The 22587-nt window shown below is 42.5% G+C and overlaps 1 protein-coding gene across 3 annotated transcripts in view; it reads left to right on the top strand.

The window, feature by feature from the left end:
- Positions 1 to 22587, top strand: part of LOC123993749 (probable E3 ubiquitin-protein ligase MID2) — a 265189-nt gene that overhangs the window by 218429 nt on the left and 24173 nt on the right. For all 3 annotated transcript variants that reach the window (XM_046296202.1, XM_046296201.1, XM_046296203.1), the window contains 3 exons: positions 3395 to 3543; positions 4093 to 4220; positions 5911 to 6054. In XM_046296202.1, the coding sequence (XP_046152158.1) occupies positions 3395 to 3543; positions 4093 to 4220; positions 5911 to 6054 (421 nt within the window). The remainder of the gene's footprint in view (positions 1 to 3394; positions 3544 to 4092; positions 4221 to 5910; positions 6055 to 22587) is intronic.

Here is a 22587-nt window from a genome sequence, read left to right as displayed (position 1 = left end):
AAGCCACTTTCTACCACGAATGTCCAAGCTGCTGCCTCTAACCCTAGGAAGCTGTTTGCCACCTTCTCCTCCCTCCTGAATCCTCTCCCCCCTCCTCCTCTCTGCAGATGTAGAATTAACCATTTTGAAAGTTTGACTGGTTCTATTCCCTCGTTTGCTAAGTCAATGTAGAACACTGAATGGTTCTGAATGTTTACCCTGTGTTCTATTCCACTCATCTCCAGATGAAATTAGAATTTAGAATGTTTGCCCAACAACCTGGTTGACCCTATTCCACTCTTCTCCAGAATTAGAATTAGAATTTCCCTTACTGGTTCTCACCTCGCTCATCAACTCATCCCTGACCGTTGGCTACGTCCCTTCCGTCTTCAAGAGAGCGAGAGTTGCACCCCTTCTGAAAAAACCTACACTCGATCCCTAGAATGTAGAATTACAGACCAGTATCCCTTCTTTCTTTTTCTCCAAAATGTTGAACGTGCTGTATTCCACTCCATCATCCCTGAATGAATTTTATCCAACTCTCAGGTTTCAAGACTAGTCATTCAACTGAGACTCTCTCCTCAGGGGTTGGGTGGCACTGCTAAAGTTAACTTTTCTTTCATTTTAGATCTAGGCAAAATCAGTTAAGAACAAATTCTTATTTTCAATCCACAGCCTAGGAACTGGGTTAAGTCTGGAACAGTGGGTTAACTCTAGGAACAGTGGCCCACGCTAGGAACAGTGGGTTACCTGACAGGTCTAGGGACAGGTGGGTTAACTGGTCTCCTCACCACGTGGGTTCACCACTGGTCTAGGGACCCCCAGGGCTCTGTTCAGTGGGTTAACTGGTCTATACACCAAGTGGGTTAACATGGTCTCTTATCAGTGGGTTAACTGGTCTCTGATGACCAGGTGGCTAGGGACAGTGGCATAACTGCATGTCTGGCAGGATCAGTGGGTTAACTGGTCTAGGGAAGTGGGTTAACTGCTCTTCCTAGGGACAGTGGGTTAACTGGTCTCAGGGACAGTGGGTTAACTGGCGCCAGGAACAGTGGGTGATCCTGGACAACACCCTGGTTCTCAAGGACACAGTGGGTTAACTGGTTCATGGAACATGGGTTAACTGGTCACAGGAACAGTGGGTTAACTGGTCTTGTCAACAGTGGGTTAACTCGCTGTGGCTGGGAACAGTGGGTTAACCCCTGGTCATCCAGAACGCCGCAGCCCGTCTGGTGTTCAACCTTGGTCTAGGAACAGCTCCTGGGTTCCACTGGTCCAGGAACAGTGGATTTAGACCATGGGTCTAGGAACAGTGGGTTAACTGCACCTTGTTCAGGGACAGAACAACAGATGTGTCATCCACCTCTGGGTTTGAACTCCCTACCACTGCGGTTACTAGTCCAACACCCTAAAACTGGCTACCCTGCCATCCCAATGTGATGAGGAACAGACTGACAGAGAGAAAAGGAGATGGAGGGAAACCACCTTCCGGAGACACCTGAAAAACTTTAAGGAATATTCTGGAAGGCGTAATCTATCTGAATACCCCCTAAGTTTTTTTTAGATGCACTATTGTTAAGTGACTGTCCCACTGGATGTCATTTGAATGCCCAATTTGTTTTGAAATCACATCCTAAATAACAAATGTAAATGTAAATATATATTTTGATTTGTTTAACACTTTTTTGGTTACTACATGATTCCATATGTGTTATTTCATAGTTTTGATGTATTTACTATTATTCTACAATGTAGAAAATAGTACAAATAAAGTAAAAACCCTTGAATGAGTTGGTGTGTCCAGACTCCTGACCGGTACTGTAGATATACTGTATATGCATTGAATGCCCATCTATTGTGCAACATATCCACAATTTAATACTATAGACAATGTGAGATCACTGCCTATATCCTAACCCTGCTAACATGAACTTCTCTTGTCTGTCCCTTGCTTGTGTGCCTGCGTGCTTGCCTACCTGCCTACCTGTGTGCCTGCCCCCTCCCTACCTGTGTGCCTGCCCCCTGCCTACCTGTGTGCCTGCCCCCTGCCTACCTGTGTGCCTGCCCCCTCCCTACCTGTGTGCCTGCCCCCTGCCTACCTGTGTGCCTGCCCCCTGCCTACCTGTGTGCCTGCCCCCTCCCTACCTGTGTGCCTGCCCCCTCCCTACCTGTGTGCCTGCCCCCTCCCTACCTGTGTGCCTGCCCCCTGCCTACCTGTGTGCCTGCCCCCTGCCTACCTGTGTGCCTGCCCCCTGCCTACCTGTGTGCCTGCCCCTCCCTACCTGTGTGCCTGCCCCCTGCCTACCTGTGTGCCTGCCCCCTGCCTACCTGTGTGCCTGCCCCCTCCCTACCTGTGTGCCTGCCCCCTGCCTACCTGTGTGCCTGCCCCCTGCCTACCTTTGTGCCTGCCTACCTGTGTGCCTGCCGCTGCCTACCTGTGTGCCTGCCCCTGCCTACCTTTGTGCCTGCCCCTGCCTACCTTTGTGCCTGCCCCTGCCTACCTGTGTGCCTGCCCCCTGGCCTACCTGTGTGCCTGCCCCTCCCTACCTGTGTGCCTGCCCCCTGCCTACCTGTGTGCCTGCCCCCTGCCTACCTTTGTGCCTGCCTACCTGTGTGCCTGCCCCTGCCTACCTGTGTGCCTGCCCCTGCCTACCTTTGTGCCTGCCCCTGCCTACCTTTGTGCCTGCCCCTGCCTACCTGTGTGCCTGCCCCCTGCCTATCTTTGTGCCTGCCCCCTGCCTACCTGTGTGCCTGCCCCCTGCCTACCTGTGTGCCTGCCCCCTGCCTACCTTTGTGCCTGCCTACCTGTGTGCCTGCCCCTGCCTACCTGTGTGCCTGCCCCCTGCCTACCTGTGTGCCTGCCCCTGCCTACCTGTGTGCCTGCCCCCTGCCTATCTGTGTGCCTGCCCCTGCCTACCTGTGTGCCTGCCCCTGCCTACCTGTGTGCCTGCCCCTGCCTACCTGTGTGCCTGCCCCTGCCTACCTGTGTGCCTGCCCCTGCCTACCTTTGTGCCTGCCCCTGCCTACCTGTGTGCCTGCCCCTGCCTACCATTGTGCCTGCCCCCTGCCTACCTGTGTGCCTGCCCCCTGCCTACCTGTGTGCCTGCCCCTGCCTACCTTGTGCCTGCCCCCTACCTGTGTCCCTGCCCCTGCCTACCTGTGTGCCTGCCCCCTGCCTACCTGTGTCCCTGCCCATGCCCTGCCTGCCCCTGTGTGCCTGCCCCCTGCCTACCTGTGTGCCTGCCCCTGCCTACCTGTGTGCCTGCCCCTGCCTACCTGTGTGCCTGCCCCTGCCTACCTGCGTGCCTGCCCCTGCCTACCTGTGTGCCTGCGTACATGTGAGTTTTGTTTGTTTGTTTTGCGGACGTGCGTCCGTGCGTGCGTGTGTCCTGTGTGTGTGTGTTACCTGTCTCAGGTGATGAAGCTGCGTAAACTGGCCCAGCAGATGGCTAACTGCAGACAGTGTCTGGAACGTTCCAGAGCCCTCATCACTCAGGCAGAACACAGCCTGAAGGAGAACGACCACGCTCGCTTCCTACAGACCGCCAGGAACGTGGCTGAGAGGTGAGACAGAAATCCCTCCTCACTGACATCCCTCTCTCACCCCTTAACTACCTCCCCTACCAGCCCCCTGTAACTAGCCACCAGGAACGTGGGCGAAAGGTGGGATGTCACATCCTTCCCGCCTGGGATGGGCTGTGTGTTTCGTGGGAGGCTTTTAAGGTCAACAGACATGGAAGGATACTCAGAACACATTCTTCATGGTTGTTCTCTACTATTTCCAAGGCATGTTATTCATGGGCTCTCTCCCTGGAATGGAAGTCTCGTTCAGGATTTCAGGGTCTGCTGGATGTTTTAGGAATGAGGTTCTCTAGCTGATGGAGACAGGCTGGAATATGAAGGGTTAAACACAACAGGGCCTTGTCTGTCTGCGGCTGTGTCAGACTCACCCACACACTGATGTGTGTAGACAGAGGGCATCCTTGGTCTCTGCTCCTTCATCATCCTCCTGCTTTGGTTCTCCAGTCCATACAATAGGATCTCTATGCTCCAGTCTGATACCTCTCCTTTCTTCTCTCCTCCCTTTCTTCCACCCCTCCCTCTCTCCCCCAGGGTTGCCATGGCCACGGCCTCCTCCCAGGTGCTGATACCAGATGTGAACCTGAACGAAGCCTTTGATAACTTTGCCCTGGACTTTTCCAGAGAGAAGAAGATCCTAGAGGGACTGGACTACCTGACAGGTGAGAGGGAGGGAGCGAGAGAGAGAGAGAGAGAGAGAGAGAGAGAGAGAGAGAGAGAGAGAGAGAGAGAGAGAGAGAGAGAGAGAGAGAGAGAGAGAGAGAGAGAGAGAGAAAGAGAGAGTGGGATGGGGGGTTGGAGAGAGAGAGAAATGTCTGGGGCTTTCACAAAGAATATAAGCCAGCACCACTGTTGGCAAATGATGAACCTGTCTGTCGATCAATGTCCATCCTACATGCCTCTGGAGGTGTTATATAGTTTTGTTGAAACACAAACGACCACCGGAAGATGTACAGAAGTAACGTGGAACAAATCTGACAAAAAATGTACTACACTTTGTGTTTAGTTGACTGGTACAATGCACATTGTCTGAAATGATGTCTAGATATTGATCTTTCCATTGTTGACACTGTAGCTCCCACCCTACACAGGCTAACAGGAAAACATCTGTAGGCCAGGGGACTATCCAAATGAACTATTACAGAATTACATTTTTAACACCTTGGAAATAGGTATTTATATGAATGTTCTCATGTGCTGTCCTCTGGCATCAAGTACACATCTATGAATGTTCTCATGTGCTGTCTCTCTGGCATCAAGTACACATCTATGAATGTTCTCATGTGCTGTCTCTCTGGCATCAAGTACACATCTATGAATGTTCTCATGTGCTGTCTCTCTGGCATCAAGTACACATCTATGAATGTTCTCATGTGCTGTCTCTCTGGCATCAAGTACACATCTATGAATGTTCTCATGTGCTGTCTCTCTGGCATCAAGTACACATCTATGAATGTTCTCATGTGCTGTCTCTCTGGCATCAAGTACACATCTATGAATGTTCTCATGTGCTGTCCTCTGGCATCAAGTACACATCTATGAATGTTCTCATGTGCTGTCCTCTGGCATCAAGTACACATCTATGAATGTTCTCATGTGCTGTCCTCTGGCATCAAGTACACATCTATGAATGTTCTCATGTGCTGTCCTCTGGCATCAAGTACACATCTATGAATGTTCTCATGTGCTGTCTCTCTGGCATCAAGTACACATCTATGAATGTTCTCATGTGCTGTCTCTCTGGCATCAAGTACACATCTATGAATGTTCTCATGTGCTGTCTCTCTGGCATCAAGTACACATCTATGAATGTTCTCATGTGCTGTCTCTCTGGCATCAAGTACACATCTATGAATGTTCTCATGTGCTGTCTCTCTGGCATCAAGTACACATCTATGAATGTTCTCATGTGCTGTCTCTCTGGCATCAAGTACACATCTATGAATGTTCTCATGTGCTGTCTCTCTGGCATCAAGTACACATCTATGAATGTTCTCTGTGCTGTCCTCTGGCATCAAGTACACATCTATGAATGTTCTCATGTGCTGTCCTCTGGCATCAAGTACACATCTATGAATGTTCTCATGTGCTGTCCTCTGGCATCAAGTACACATCTATGAATGCTCTCATGTGCTGTCCTCTGGCATCAAGTACACATCTATGAATGTTCTCATGTGCTGTCCTCTGGCATCAAGTACACATCTATGAATGTTCTCATGTGCTGTCTCTCTGGCATCAAGTACACATCTATGAATGTTCTCATGTGCTGTCCCTCTAGCATCAGGTACACATCTAGTATTGTTTTGAATAAATCCAGTCCAACACTAATCTATCCCTTGTTTGACCCTGTAGCTCCCAGTCCTCCCTCCATACGTGATGAGCTGTGTACTGCCTCCCACGACACCATCACAGTTCACTGGACGTCTGAGGACGAGTTCAGCGTCACCTCCTACGAACTGCAGTACACCATCTACACCGGACAGACCAATTTCATCAGTAAGTGCCGTGTACAAAACACCAGCCGTACACCACCCTGTTCACCATCTACCCAGTGTTGCGACGTGTTGGCGGCTATTCATCGAATAATTACCTACCACGTTGAATAACTACTCGAATAAATTAATAATGTAAGAATTAACTCATTGGAAAATTGGGGCACCAAGTGATGACTCAGCGAATTGGCTAAACTAATTAAACACACAGAAATACATAAACACACACACACGGTATAGGTTATTGATTACTTACACAATGCAATGTAAACAGGTCCCTAGTGGACTAACCCGATATGACGGCTTGTTACACAATGGAAAGGGGGTGGGGAAAGATAAAGAGAGGGCGAGACAAAGAGAGTGGACTTATCGTACACACGTTTGGAGACTACGCTCGCCGTAAATATGACCCTAACAACCGCTCATTCGGATATGAAATGCAACGTATATTTACGTTTCTCTGTCGTCTCTCTGTTGAACCCACTCGGTCCGTCTATGGGAAGTAGTTTGATGCATGTCTCTGATTGTCCACCAGAGTTCTGGAGTGTTCTTAGAATGGATACATTAGAGGTGCACCACACGTTGGTGAGAGGGACCTGTTCTTCCCTCCTGTCTTTGGACCTAGACTACTTTACACGCAGAGCTGCAGACAGTGCATGTTGTTGGTCCAGTCTTCACCTTCTTCACTCGTCCAGAGTTTTCAGAGGGTCTTACGGTTTTTCTAGTCTTGTAGTTTTAACCAGGTCAACGTGTGGACCGCGTCTTCACATTTTCTGGTCTGTATTTAAATTGTCTGCGAGTTATTGTAAATACTCTGGCCTGAAAGGCGGTTCCATCATGTTGGACTACTTTATAATACAATTACCTACAGTAAGAAGAGATAGGGTTGGACTACTGTATAATACAGTAAGAAGAGATAGGGTTGGACTACTTTATAATACAGTAACCTACAGTAAGAAGGGATAGGGTTGGACTACTGTATAATACAGTAAGAAGAGATAGGGTTGGACTACTGTATAATACAGTAACCTACAGTAAGAAGGGATAGGGTTGGACTACTTTATAATACAGTAACCTACAGTAAGAAGGGATAGGGTTGGACTACTGTATAATACAGTAAGAAGAGATAGGGTTGGACTACTTTATAATACAGTAACCTACAGTAAGAAGAGATAGGGTTGGACTACTGTATAATACAGTAAGAAGAGATAGGGTTGGACTACTTTATAATACAGTAAGAAGAGATAGGGTTGGACTACTTTATAATACAGTAAGAAGAGATAGGGTTGGACTACTTTATAATACAGTAACCTACAGTAAGAAGAGATAGGGTTGGACTACTTTATAATACAGTAAGAAGAGATAGGGTTGGACTACGTTATAATACAGTAAGAAGAGATAGGGTTGGACTACTTTATAATACAGTAAGAAGAGATAGGGTTGGACTACGTTATAATACAGTAAGAAGAGATAGGGTTGGACTACTTTATAATACAGTAAGAAGAGATAGGGTTGGACTACGTTATAATACAGTAAGAAGAGATAGGGTTGGACTACTTTATAATACAGTAAGAAGAGATAGGGTTGGACTACTTTATAATACAGTAAGAAGAGATAGGGTTGGACTACTTTATAATACAGTAAGAAGAGATAGGGTTGGACTACTTTATAATACAGTAACCTACAGTAAGAAGAGATAGGGTTGGACTACTTTATAATACAGTAAGAAGAGATAGGGTTGGACTACTTTATAATACAGTAAGAAGAGATAGGGTTGGACTACTTTATAATACAGTAACCTACAGTAAGAAGAGATAGGGTTGGACTACTTTATAATACAGTAAGAAGAGATAGGGTTGGACTACTTTATAATACAGTAAGAAGAGATAGGGTTGGACTACTTTATAATACAGTAACCTACAGTAAGAAGAGATAGGGTTGGACTACTGTATAATACAGTAAGAAGAGATGGGGTTGGACTACTTTATAATACAGTAACCTACAGTAAGAAGAGCTAGGGTTGGACTACTGTATAACACAGTAAGAAGAGATAGGGTTGGACTACTTTATAATACAGTAAGAAGAGATAGGGTTGGACTACTTTATAATACAGTAACCTACAGTAAGAAGAGATAGGGTTGGACTACTGTATAATACAGTAACCTACAGTAAGAAGAGATAGGGTTGGACTACTTTATAATACAGTAACCTACAGTAAGAAGAGATAGGGTTGGACTACTTTATAATACAGTAACCTACAGTAAGAAGAGATAGGGTTGGACTACGTTATAATACAGTAAGAAGAGATAGGGTTGGACTACTTTATAATACAGTAACCTACAGTAAGAAGAGATAGGGTTGGACTACTTTATAATACAGTAACCTACAGTAAGAAGAGATAGGGTTGGACTACTTTATAATACAGTAACCTACAGTAAGAAGAGATAGGGTTGGACTACGTTATAATACAGTAAGAAGAGATAGGGTTGGACGACTTTATAATACAGTAAGAAGAGATAGGGTTGGACGACTTTATAATACAGTAAGAAGAGATAGGGTTGGACTACTTTATAATACAGTAACCTACAATAAGAAGGGAAAGGGTTGGACTACTTTATAATACAGTAACCTACAGTGAGAAGAGATAGGGTTGGACTACTGTATAACACAGTAAGAAGAGATAGGGTTGGACTACTTTATAATACAGTAAGAAGAGATAGGGTTGGACTACTGTATAATACAGTAAGAAGAGATAGGGTTGGACTACTTTATAACACAGTAAGAAGAGATAGGGTTGGACTACTGTATAACACAGTAAGAAGAGATAGCTTTGGCAATGTTAACACATGTTTCCCATGCCAATAAAGCCCTTGAATTGAATTGAATTGAAGAAGAGATAGGGTTAGACTACTTTATAACACAGTAAGAAGAGATAGCGTTGGACTACTTTATAACACAGTAAGAAGAGATAGCGTTGGACTACTTTATATAACACTGAATGTTGCTGGTTTGCACTCTATCCCGTTATGTAACAGCCATATTCTAGCAACAGCTTTGTAATGCCATGCAGTTACTGTACTGACATCAAGATAACATGTCATTTGGGAACATCAGTTTTTCCAGTTTGTCTGTATCACCATTTATGGACTATAGTACCTTGAGTGAGTGGACTTGGTGACACTTTTGAGGGGCATCGAGGAGAGGAGGGAAGAGGAGATTTGCTGAAGTATAGAGCAGAGGAGATAATAGCAGGTATAGGCCTAGCAGATAATGTCAGGCTGCCGTGGCAGGACACAGGAGGATGAACTGACAGTAGAGTGGGAGAACATAGTAGGATGAACTGACAGTAGAGTGGGAGAACATAGTAGGATGAACTGACAGTAGAGTGGGAGAACATAGTAGGATGAACTGACAGTAGAGTGGGAGGACATAGTGGGATGAACTGACAGTAGAGTGGGAGAACATAGTAGGATGAACAGACAGTAGATTGGGAGAACATAGTAGGATGAACTGACAGTAGAGTGGGAGAACATAGTAGGATGAACTGACAGTAGAGTGGGAGGACATAGCAGGATGAACTGACAGTAGAGTGGGAGAACATAGCAGGATGAACTGACAGTAGAGTGGGAGGACATAGGAGGAATATCTGACAGTAGAGTGGGAGGACATGGGAGGAATAGCTGACAGTAGAGTGGGAGGACATAGCACGAATAGCTGACAGTAGAGTGGGAGGACATAGTAGGATGAACTGACAGTAGAGTGGGAGGACATAGCAGGAATAGCTGACAGTAGAGTGGGAGGACATAGGAGGAATATCTGACAGTAGAGTGGGAGGACATGGGAGGAATAGCTGACAGTAGAGTGGGAGGACATAGCACGAATAGCTGACAGTAGAGTGGGAGGACATAGTAGGATGAACTGACAGTAGAGTGGGAGGACATAGCAGGAATAGCTGACAGTAGAGTGGGAGGACATAGCACGAATAGCTGACAGTAGAGTGCCACTCTCACAGGTGGAGCTGGATGGCCCTGGGACAGATTGGAGTATCCTGACACATACAGTTGAAGTCGGAAGTTTACAGACACTTAGGTTGGAGTCATTAAAACTCGTTTTTCAACCACTCCACACATTTGTTGTTAACAAACTATAGTTTTGGCAAGTCGGTTAGGACATCTACTTTGTGCATGACACAAGTAATGTTTCAAACAATTGTTTTCAGACAGATTATTTAACTTATAATTCACTGTATCACAATTCCATTGGGTCAGAAGTTTACATACACCAATTTGACTCTGCCTTTAAACAGCTTGAAAAATTCCAGAAAATTAGGTCATGGCTTCAGAAGCTTCTAGGCTAATTGACATCATTTGATTCAATTGGAGGTGTACCTGTGGATGTATTTCAAAGCCTAACTTCAAACTCAGTGCCTCTTTGCTTGACATCATGGGAAAAGCAAAAGAAATCAGCCAAGACCTCAGAAAAAAATTGTAGACCTCCACAAGTCTGGTTCGTCCTTGGGAGCAATTTCAAACCACCTGAAGGCACCATGTTCATCTGTACAAACAATAGTACGCAAGCATAAACACCATGGGACCACGCAGGCTTCATACTGCTCAGGAAGGACACACATTCTGTCTCCTAGAGATGAACGTACTTTGGTGCGATAAGTGCAAATCAATCCCAAAACAACAGCAAAGGACCTTGTGAAGATGCTGGAGGAAACAGGTACAAAATTATCTATATCCACACTAATTTTAATTTACCTTTATCTAACTAGGAAAGTCAGTTAAGAAAAAAATCTTATTTTCAATGAGGGCCTAGGAACAGTGGGTTAACTTCCTGTTCAGGGCCAGAAAGACAGATTTGTACCTTGTCAGCTCGGGGGTTTAAACTTGCAACCTTCCAGTTACTAGTCCAACGCTCTAAACACTAGGCTACACTGCCGCCCCAAAAACCTATATCGACATAACCTGAAAGGCCGCTAAGCAAGGAAGAAGCCAATGCTCCAAAACCTCCATATAAAAGCCAGACTACGGTTTACAACTGCACATGGGGACAAAGATTGTACTTTTTGGAGAAATGTCCTCTGGTCTGATGAAACAAAAATAGAACTGTTCGTCCATAATGACCATCGTTATGTTTGGAGGATAAAGGGGGAGGCTTGCAAGCTGAAGAATACCATCCCAAGAATGAAGTATGGGGGTGGCAGCATCATGTTATGGGGGTGCTTTGCTACAGGAGGGACTGGTGCACTTCACAAAATAGATGGCATCATGAGGAGGAAAAGTATGTGGATATAGTGAAGCAACATCTAGAGACATCAGTCAGGAAGTTCAAGCTTGGTCGCAAATGCGTCTTCCAAATGGACAATGACCCAAGCATACTTCCAAAGTTGTGGCAAAATGGCTTAAGGACAACAAAGTCAAGGTATTATTGGAGTGGCCATCACAAAGCCCTGACCTCAATCCTATAAAAAATGTGTGGGCAGAACTGAAAAGGCGTGTGTAAGCAAGGAGGCCTACAAGCCTGACTCAGTTACACCAGCTCTGTCAGGGGGAATGGGCCAAAATCCACCCAATTTATTGTGGGAAGCTTGTGGGAGGCTACCCGAAACGTTTGACCCAAGTTAAACAATTTGAAGGCAATGCTACCAAATACTAATTGAGTGTATGTAAACTTCTGACCCACTGGGAATGTGATGAAAGAAATAAAAGCTGAACTAAATCATTCTCTCTTCTATTATTCTGACATTTCACATTCTTAAAATAAAGTGATGATCCTAACTGACCTAAAACAGGGGATTTTTACTGGGATTAAATGTCAGGAATTGTGAAAAACTGAGTTTAAATGTATTTGGCTGAGGTGTATGTAAACTTTCGACTTCAACTGTACTTCCTACAGATCCTCCACAGGGCTGCTTTCTTCTCATCTACTATTCTACACTCCTTTTCTCTCTTCTCTCATCCTCTCTCCTGTTTTCTCCCTTTTCCCACCCCTCCTCTCCTCCTCCCCTTCTCCTCTCCTCCTCCCCCTCTCCTCCCTCCTCTCTCCTCCCTACGATTTCTCTCCTCTCTCCTCCTCTCTCCTCCTCTCTCCTCCCTCCTCTCTCCACCCCCTCTCCTCCCTCCTCTCTCCTCCCTACGATTTCTCTCCTCCTCTCCTCCACTCGGTCCCAGCCTGTACCAACCTGCTCAGTCCCAGTGCTGCAGTGAAGTAGGATTTATTTCAGCAGTGACAGACTGAAGAGCTGAGGCCATCAACAGATCCAGAGTGGGAGGGAAGAGGTGGGCTGGCTGGCAGACCTGGGTTCAAATACTATTTTAAATATTTTCAAATACTTTTAACGTTTGTTTTTGCCTGCCTGGAGTTCCAGTTGGACAGGGTTTATACTATTAAGACTGTCCTATTGGTCCATTAACCTAGACAAGCCCAATCAAGCACAAATAAAGTATTTTAAATGTATATCAAATACTATTTGACCCCAGGTCTGCTGGCTGGCTGGCCTCACTGAGCTGCCATTACCTCCTCAGGAGGATAAGAGGGAGCTGGAGCTGAAATGATATTTCAGACTGCTGAGTTTGTAGCATTGCCGTTTTTCTGCATCTCTGAGTGCTTAAACGCTAACCACTGTTGATGTCATCTGATCCTTCTCCTCTCTCCCTGGAGGGGGAATGTGAAATGATATGTCTATATATCTGGTAGTACCAGGGATGGGAATGGGAGATGATATGTCTATATATCTGGTAGTACCAGGGATGGGAATGGGAGATGATATGTCTATATATCTGGTAGTACCAGTCAGTTACCAGGGATGGGAATGTGAAATGATATGTCTATATATCTGGTAGTACCAGGGATGGGAATGTGAAATGATATGTCTATATATCTGGTAGTACCAGTCAGTTACCAGGGATGGGAATGTGAAATGATATGTCTATATATCTGGTAGTACCAGGGATGGGAATGGGAGATGATATGTCTATATATCTGGTAGTACCAGGGATGGGAATGGGAGATGATATGTCTATATATCTGGTAGTACCAGTCAGTTACCAGGGATGGGAATGTGAAATGATATGTCTATATATCTGGTAGTACCAGGGATGGGAATGTGAAATGATATGTCTATATATCTGGTAGTACCAGTCAGTTACCAGGGATGGGAATGTGAAATGATATGTCTATATATCTGGTAGTACCAGTCAGTTACCAGGGATGGGAATGGGAGATGATATGTCTATATATCTGGTAGTACCAGGGATGGGAATGTGAAATGATATGTCTATATATCTGGTAGTACCAGGGATGGGAATGTGAAATGATATGTCTATATATCTGGTAGTACCAGTCAGTTACCAGGGATGGGAATGTGAGATGATATGTCTATATATCTGGTAGTACCAGGGATGGGAATGTGAAATGATATGTCTATATATCTGGTAGTACCAGTCAGTTACCAGGGATGGGGATGTGAGATGATATGTCTATATATCTGGTAGTACCAGGGATGGGAATGTGAGATGATATGTCTATATATCTGGTAGTACCAGTCAGATACCAGGGATGGGAATGTGAGATGATGTGTCTATATATCTGGTAGTACCAGGGATGGGAATGGGAGATGATGTGTCTATATATCTGGTAGTACCAGGGATGGGAATCTACATATTATGTAGGACTGTAGGGTAGTGTTGTTTACTGTAGTACTGTAGAGTAGTGTTGTTTACTGTAGTACTGTAGGGTAGTGTTGTTTACTGTAGTACTGTAGGGTAGTGTTGTTTACTGTAGTACTGTAGAGTAGTGTTGGTTACTGTAGTACTGTAGGGTAGTGTTGGTTACTGTAGTACTGTAGGGTAGTGTTGGTTACTGTAGTACTGTAGGGTAGTGTTGTTTACTGTAGTACTGTAGGGTAGTGTTGTTTACTGTAGTACTGTAGGGTAGTGTTGTTTACTGTAGTACTGTAGGGTAGTGTTGTTTACTGTAGTACTGTAGGGTAGTGTTGTTTACTGTAGTACTGTAGGGTAGTGTTGTTTACTGTAGTACTGTAGAGTAGTGTTGTTTACTGTAGTACTGTAGGGTAGTGTTGTTTACTGTAGTACTGTAGGGTAGTGTTGTTTACTGTAGTACTGTAGGGTAGTGTTGTTTACTGTAGTACTGTAGGGTAGTGTTGTTTACTGTAGTACTGTAGGGTAGTGTTGTTTACTGTAGTACTGTAGGGTAGTGTTGTTTACTGTAGTACTGTAGGGTAGTGTTGTTTACTGTAGTACTGTAGGGTAGTGTTGTTTACTGTAGTACTGTAGGGTAGTGTTGTTTACTGTAGTACTGTAGGGTAGTGTTGTTTACTGTAGTACTGTAGGGTAGTGTTGTTTACTGTAGTACTGTAGGGTAGTGTTGTTTACTGTAGTACTGTAGGGTAGTGTTGTTTACTGTAGTACTGTAGGGTAGTGTTGTTTACTGTAGTACTGTAGGGTAGTGTTGTTTACTGTAGTACTGTAGGGTAGTGTTGTTTACTGTAGTACTGTAGGGTAGTGTTGTTTACTGTAGTACTGTAGGGTAGTGTTGTTTACTGTAGTACTGTAGAGTAGTGTTGTTTACTGTAGTACTGTAGGGTAGTGTTGTTTACTGTAGTACTGTAGGGTAGTGTTGTTTACTGTAGTACTGTAGAGTAGTGTTGTTTACTGTAGTACTGTAGGGTAGTGTTGGTTACTGTAATACTGTAGAGTAGTGTTGTTTACTGTAGTACTGTAGAGTAGTGTTGTTTACTGTAGTACTGTAGAGTAGTGTTGTTTACTGTAGTACTGTAGGGTAGTGTTGGTTACTGTAATACTGTAGAGTAGTGTTGTTTACTGTAGTACTGTAGAGTAGTGTTTACTGTAGTACTGTAGAGTAGTGTTGTTTACTGTAGTACTGTAGGGTAGTGTTGTTTACTGTAGTACTGTAGGGTAGTGTTGGTTACTGTAATACTGTAGAGTAGTGTTGTTTACTGTAGTACTGTAGAGTAGTGTTGTTTACTGTAGTACTGTAGAGTAGTGTTGTTTACTGTAGTACTGTAGAGTAGTGTTGGTTACTGTAATACTGTAGAGTAGTGTTGTTTACTGTAGTACTGTAGAGTAGTGTTGTTTACTGTAGTACTGTAGGGTAGTGTTGGTTACTGTAGTACTGTAGAGTAGTGTTGTTTACTGTAGTACTGTAGGGTAGTGTTGTTTACTGTAGTACTGTAGAGTAGTGTTGTTTACTGTAGTACTGTAGAGTAGTGTTGGTTACTGTAGTACTGTAGAGTAGTGTTGTTTACTGTAGTACTGTAGAGTAGTGTTGTTTACTGTAGAGTTTAGTGTTGTTTACTGTAGTACTGTAGAGTAGTGTTGTTTACTGTAGTACTGTAGGGTAGTGTTGTTTACTGTAGTACTGTAGGGTAGTGTACTGTAGTACTGTAGGGTAGTGTTGTTTACTGTAGTACTGTAGAGTAGTGTTGTTTACTGTAGTACTGTAGAGTAGTGTTGTTTACTGTAGTACTGTAGAGTAGTGTTGTTTACTGTAGTACTGTAGGGTAGTGTTGTTTACTGTAGTACTGTAGGGTAGTGTTGTTTACTGTAGTACTGTAGGGTAGTGTTGTTTACTGTAGTACTGTAGGGTAGTGTTGTTTACTGTAGTACTGTAGAGTAGTGTTGTTTACTGTAGTACTGTAGAGTAGTGTTGTTTACTGTAGTACTGTAGAGTAGTGTTGTTTACTGTAGTACTGTAGAGTAGTGTTGTTTACTGTAGTACTGTAGAGTAGTGTTGTTTACTGTAGTACTGTAGAGTAGTGTTGTTTACTGTAGTACTGTAGAGTAGTTGTTTACTTTACTGTGTAGTACTGTAGAGTAGTGTTGTTTACTGTAGTACTGTAGAGTAGTGTTGGTTACTGTAGTACTGTGTAGAGTACTGTGTTGTTTTACTGTAGTACTGTAGAGTAGTGTTGTTTACTGTAGTACTGTAGAGTAGTGTTGTTTACTGTAGTACTGTAGAGTAGTGTTGTTTACTGTAGTACTGTAGAGTAGTGTTGTTTACTGTAGTACTGTAGAGTAGTGTTGTTTACTGTAGTACTGTAGAGTAGTGTTGTTTACTGTAGTACTGTAGAGTAGTGTTGTTTACTGTAGTACTGTAGAGTAGTGTTGTTTACTGTAGTACTGTAGGGTAGTGTTGTTTACTGTAGTACTGTAGAGTAGTGTTGGTTACTGTAATACTGTAGAGTAGTGTTGTTTACTGTAGTACTGTAGAGTAGTGTTGTTTACTGTAGTACTGTAGGGTAGTGTTGTTTACTGTAGTACTGTAGGGTAGTGTTGTTTACTGTAGTACTGTAGAGTAGTGTTGTTTACTGTAGTACTGTAGAGTAGTGTTGGTTACTGTAGTACTGTAGAGTAGTGTTGTTTACTGTAGTACTGTAGAGTAGTGTTGTTTACTGTAGTACTGTAGAGTAGTGTTGGTTACTGTAGTACTGTAGGGTAGTGTTTACTGTAGTACTGTAGAGTAGTGTTTACTGTAGTACTGTAGAGTAGTGTTGTTTACTGTAGTACTGTAGAGTAGTGTTTACTGTAGTACTGTAGAGTAGTGTTGTTTACTGTAGTACTGTAGAGTAGTGTTGTTTACTGTAGTACTGTAGAGTAGTGTTGGTTACTGTAGTACTGTAGGGTAGTGTTGTTTACTGTAGTACTGTAGAGTAGTGGTTACTGTAGTACTGTAGAGTAGTGTTGTTTACTGTAGTACTGTAGAGTAGTGGTTACTGTAGTACTGTAGAGTAGTGTTGTTTACTGTAGTACTGTAGAGTAGTGTTTACTGTAGTACTGTAGAGTAGTGTTGTTTACTGTAGTACTGTAGAGTAGTGTTGTTTACTGTAGTACTGTAGAGTAGTGTTGGTTACTGTAGTACTGTAGGGTAGTGTTGTTTACTGTAGTACTGTAGGGTAGTGTTGTTTACTGTAGTACTGTAGAGTAGTGGTTACTGTAGTACTGTAGAGTAGTGTTGGTTACTGTAGTACTGTAGGGTAGTGTTTACTGTAGTACTGTAGAGTAGTGTTTACTGTAGTACTGTAGAGTAGTGTTGTTTACTGTAGTACTGTAGAGTAGTGTTTACTGTAGTACTGTAGAGTAGTGTTGTTTACTGTAGTACTGTAGAGTAGTGTTGTTTACTGTAGTACTGTAGAGTAGTGTTGGTTACTGTAGTACTGTAGGGTAGTGTTGTTTACTGTAGTACTGTAGAGTAGTGGTTACTGTAGTACTGTAGAGTAGTGTTGTTTACTGTAGTACTGTAGAGTAGTGGTTACTGTAGTACTGTAGAGTAGTGTTGTTTACTGTAGTACTGTAGAGTAGTGTTTACTGTAGTACTGTAGAGTAGTGTTGTTTACTGTAGTACTGTAGAGTAGTGTTGTTTACTGTAGTACTGTAGAGTAGTGTTGGTTACTGTAGTACTGTAGGGTAGTGTTGGTTACTGTAGTACTGTAGAGTAGTGTTGTTTACTGTAGTACTGTAGAGTAGTGTTGGTTACTGTAGTACTGTAGAGTAGTGTTTACTGTAGTACTGTAGAGTAGTGTTGTTTACTGTAGTACTGTAGAGTAGTGTTGGTTACTGTAGTACTGTAGAGTAGTGTTTACTGTAGTACTGTAGAGTAGTGTTGGTTACTGTAGTACTGTAGAGTAGTGTTGTTTACTGTAGTACTGTAGAGTAGTGTTGTTTACTGTAGTACTGTAGAGTAGTGGTTACTGTAGTACTGTAGAGTAGTGTTTACTGTAGTACTGTAGAGTAGTGTTTACTGTAGTACTGTAGAGTAGTGTTGTTTACTGTAGTACTGTAGAGTAGTGTTGTTTACTGTAGTACTGTAGAGTAGTGTTGTTTACTGTAGTACTGTAGAGTAGTGTTTACTGTAGTACTGTAGAGTAGTGTTTACTGTAGTACTGTAGAGTAGTGTTGTTTACTGTAGTACTGTAGAGTAGTGTTTACTGTAGTACTGTAGAGTAGTGTTTACTGTAGTACTGTAGAGTAGTGTTGTTTACTGTAGTACTGTAGAGTAGTGTTGTTTACTGTAGTACTGTAGAGTAGTGTTTACTGTAGTACTGTAGGGTAGTGTTGTTTACTGTAGTACTGTAGGGTAGTGTTGTTTACTGTAGTACTCTAGAGTAGTGTTGTTTACTGTAGTACTGTAGGGTAGTGTTGTTTACTGTAGTACTGTAGGGTAGTGTTGTTTACTGTAGTACTCTAGAGTAGTGTTGTTTACTGTAGTACTGTAGGGTAGTGTTGTTTACTGTAGTACTCTAGAGTAGTGTTGTTTACTGTAGTACTGTAGGGTAGTGTTGTTTACTGTAGTACTGTAGGGTAGTGTTGTTTACTGTAGTACTGTAGGGTAGTGTTGTTTACTGTAGTACTGTAGAGTAGTGTTGTTTACTGTAGTACTGTAGGGTAGTGTTGTTTACTGTAGTACTCTAGAGTAGTGTTGTTTACTGTAGTACTGTAGGGTAGTGTTGTTTACTGTAGTACTGTAGAGTAGTGTTGGTTACTGTAGTACTGTAGAGTAGTGTTAGTGTTCACCGGATGTGCTGCCTTGTTCCGGACCAGCTGTTTTGTACTCTCTCTCTCTACTGCACCTGCTGTCTCTAACTGAACTATCGGCTATGAAAAGACAACTGACTTTTAATCCTGAGGTGCTGACCTGCTGCACCCAACTCTACACAACTCTACAACTCTCACACAACTCTCACACAACTCTACAACCACTGTGATTATTATTATTTGACCCTGCTGGTCATCTATGAACGTTTGAACATCTTGGCCATGTTCTGTTATAATCTCCACCCGGCACAGCCAGAAGAGGACTGGCCACCCCTCAGAGTCTGGTTCCTCTCTAGGTTTCTTCCTAGGCTTTGGCCTTTCTAGGGAGTTTTTCCGAGCCACCTGCATTGCTTGCTGTTTGGGGGTTTTAGGCTGGGTTTCTGTACAGCCCTTTGAGACATCAGCTGATGTACTAAGGGCTTTATAAATACATTTGATTCATTGATACAGCCAGCCAATGATTCCATAATGATGATGTGGACCTCAGACAGACAGACAGACAGACAGACAGACAGACAGACAGACAGACAGACAGACAGACAGACAGACAGACAGACAGACAGACAGACAGACAGACAGACAGACAGACAGACAGACAGACAGACAGACAGACAGACAGACAGACATCATCTGGTAACGCTCAGGCGACGTGTTTCTTCTCTCTCTTTTCTCTAAAAATGACACATTCACTCAAATCAAATCACATTTTATTTGTCACAAAAGCTGTAGACTAACAGTGAAATGGTTTCTTATGGGTCATTTTGCAGCAATGTTCATCTATGTTCACTTTGAAGCTGCTCCAGAGTGCGTTTGTAGTATAGCAGTATATTGTAGTTATCAGGACAGTGTGTTTGTAGTATAGCGGTATATTGTAGTTATCAGGACAGTGTGTTTGTAGTATAGCAGTATATTGTAGTTATCAGGACAGTGTGTTTGCAGTATAGCAGTATATTGTAGTTATCAGGACAGTGTGTTTGTAGTATAGCAGTATATTGTAGTTATCAGGACAGTGTGTTTGTAGTATAGCAGTATATTGTAGTTATCAGGACAGTGTGTTTGCAGTATAGCAGTATATTGTAGTTATCAGGACAGTGTGTTTGTAGAAAGCAGTATATTGTAGTTATCAGGACAGTGTGTTTGTAGTATAGCAGTATATTGTAGTTATCAGGACAGTGTGTTTGCAGTATAGCAGTATATTGTAGTTATCAGGACAGTGTGTTTGTAGTATAGCAGTATATTGTAGTTATCAGGACAGTGTGTTTGTAGTATAGCAGTATATTGTAGTTATCAGGACAGTGTGTTTGCAGTATAGCAGTATATTGTAGTTATCAGGACAGTGTGTTTGTAGTATAGCAGTATATTGTAGTTATCAGGACAGTGTGTTTGCAGTATAGCAGTATATGGTAGTTATCAGGACAGTGTGTTTGTAGTATAGCAGTATATTGTAGTTATCAGGACAGTGTGTTTGTAGTATAGCAGTATATTGTAGTTATCAGGACAGTGTGTTTGCAGTATAGCAGTATATTGTAGTTATCAGGGCAGTGTGTTTGTAGTTTCCCATTCTCGTTCTATGAACCAACACTGTACACCTGGCGACCGTGTCACCGTGCACTGCGCCCGGCACGCCACAGGAGCCGCTAGTGCTCGATGGGACAAGGACATCCCTGCCGGCCAAACCCTCCCCTAACCCGGACGACGCTGGGCTAATTGTGCGCCACCCCATGGGCCTCCCGGTCACGAGCAGCTGCAACAGAACTTGGACTCGAACCCAGAATCTCTAGTGGCACAGCTAGCACTGGGATGCAGTGTCTTAGACCACGACGCCACTCGGGAGGCCTGAACCTGTGTTATTACTTAAACATGCTCTTGGTTCCAGCTCCCTTCAATAATTCACGTCTTGTCCCTGTCTAAAGGGACACGTCGTACAGGCTGAAAGCTCTTCTGCTTTTCAAGCAGAATGACAATACTTTGGAGAGTGGGAGAAGAAAAAAAAATAGTGGATATTTTGGAAAGAACAGTATTGTCGTTCTAGTTTACAGACCCATGGGACCCTGTATTTATCTATTTAGGAGACTCTGTTTTTTACAAGGATATGTTTTAGAAATTACAATTACGTCTTTACTAACCACTACTTATATTGGAATGTACATTTCTCTGTCCCAAGTATTGTTAAAGATTATGATGCTGTACTTTGAATGTAGTGGTGATGTTGTGTTATAAGTCACATAGTGGTGTTGTTGTGTTATAAGTCACATAGTGGTGATGTTGTGTTATAAGTCACATAGTGGTGTTGTTGTGTTATAAGTCACATAGTGGTGATGTTGTGTTATAAGTCACATAGTGGTGTTGTTGTGTTATAAGTCACATAGTGGTGATGTTGTGTTATAAGTCACATAGTGATGTTGTTGTGTTATAAGTCACATAGTGATGTTGTGTTATAAGTCACATAGTGGTGATGTTGTGTTATAAGTCACATAGTGATGTTGTTGTGTTATAAGTCACATAGTGATGTTGTGTTATAAGTCACATAGTGGTGATGTTGTGTTATAAGTCACATAGTGATGTTGTTGTGTTATAAGTCATATAGTGATGTTGTGTTATAAGTCACATAGTGATGTTGTGTTATAAGTCACATAGTGATGTTGTTGTGTTATAAGTCACATAGTGATGTTGTTGTGTTATAAGTCACATAGTGATGTTGTTGTGTTATAAGTCATATAGTGATGTTGTGTTATAAGTCACATAGTGATGTTGTGTTATAAGTCACATAGTGATGTTGTGTTATAAGTCACATAGTGATGTTGTGTTATAAGTCACATAGTGGTGATATTATGTTATAAGTCACATAGTGATGTTGTGTTATAAGTCACATAGTGGTGATATTATGTTATAAGTCACATAGTGATGTTGTGTTATAAGTCACATAGTGATGTTGTTGTGTTATAAGTCACATAGTGGTGATGTTGTGTTATAAGTCACATAGTGATGTTGTGTTATAAGTCACATAGTGATGTTGTGTTATAAGTCACATAGTGATGTTGTGTTATAAGTCACATAGTGATGTTGTGTTATAAGTCACATAGTGATGTTGTGTTATAAGTCATATAGTGATGTTGTGTTATAAGTCACATAGTGATGTTGTGTTATAAGTCACATAGTGGTGATATTATGTTATAAGTCACATAGTGATGTTGTTGTGTTATAAGTCACATAATGATGTTGTGTTATAAGTCACATAGTGGTGATGTTGTGTTATAAGTCACAGTGATGTGATGTTGTGTTATAAGTCACATAGTGATGTTGTGTTATAAGTCACATAGTGATGTTGTGTTATAAGTCACATAGTGATGTTGTGTTATAAGTCACATAGTGATGTTGTGTTATAAGTCACATAGTGATGTTGTGTTATAAGTCACATAGTGATGTTGTGTTATAAGTCACATAGTGATGTTGTGTTATAAGTCACATAGTGATGTTGTGTTATAAGTCACATAGTGATGTTGTGATGTTGTGTTATAAGTCACACATAGTGATGTTGTGTTATAAGTCACATAGTGGTGTTGTTGATGTTGTTGTTATGTTGTGTTATAAGTCATAAGTCATAGTGATGTTGTGTTATAAGTCACATAGTGATGTTGTGTTATAATAGTGATGTTGTGTTATAAGTCAAATAGTGATGTTGTGTTATAAGTCACATAGTGATGTTGTGTTATAAGTCACATAGTGATGTTGTGTTATAAGTCACATAGTGGTGATGTTGTGTTATAAGTCACATAGTGATGTTGTGTTATAAGTCACATAGTGATGTTGTGTTATAAGTCATATAGTGATGTTGTGTTATAAGTCACATAGTGGTGTTGTTGTGTTATAAGTCACATGGTGATGTTGTGTTATAAGTCACATAGTGGTGTTGTTGTGTTATAAGTCACATGGTGATGTTGTGTTATAAGTCACATAGT

This window comes from Oncorhynchus gorbuscha, linkage group LG13, assembly GCF_021184085.1.
Source record: "Oncorhynchus gorbuscha isolate QuinsamMale2020 ecotype Even-year linkage group LG13, OgorEven_v1.0, whole genome shotgun sequence".
Lineage (NCBI taxonomy): Eukaryota > Metazoa > Chordata > Actinopteri > Salmoniformes > Salmonidae > Oncorhynchus > Oncorhynchus gorbuscha.
Note: the sequence above shows the minus strand (reverse complement) of the source record. Positions and strands in the feature narration are given on the sequence as shown.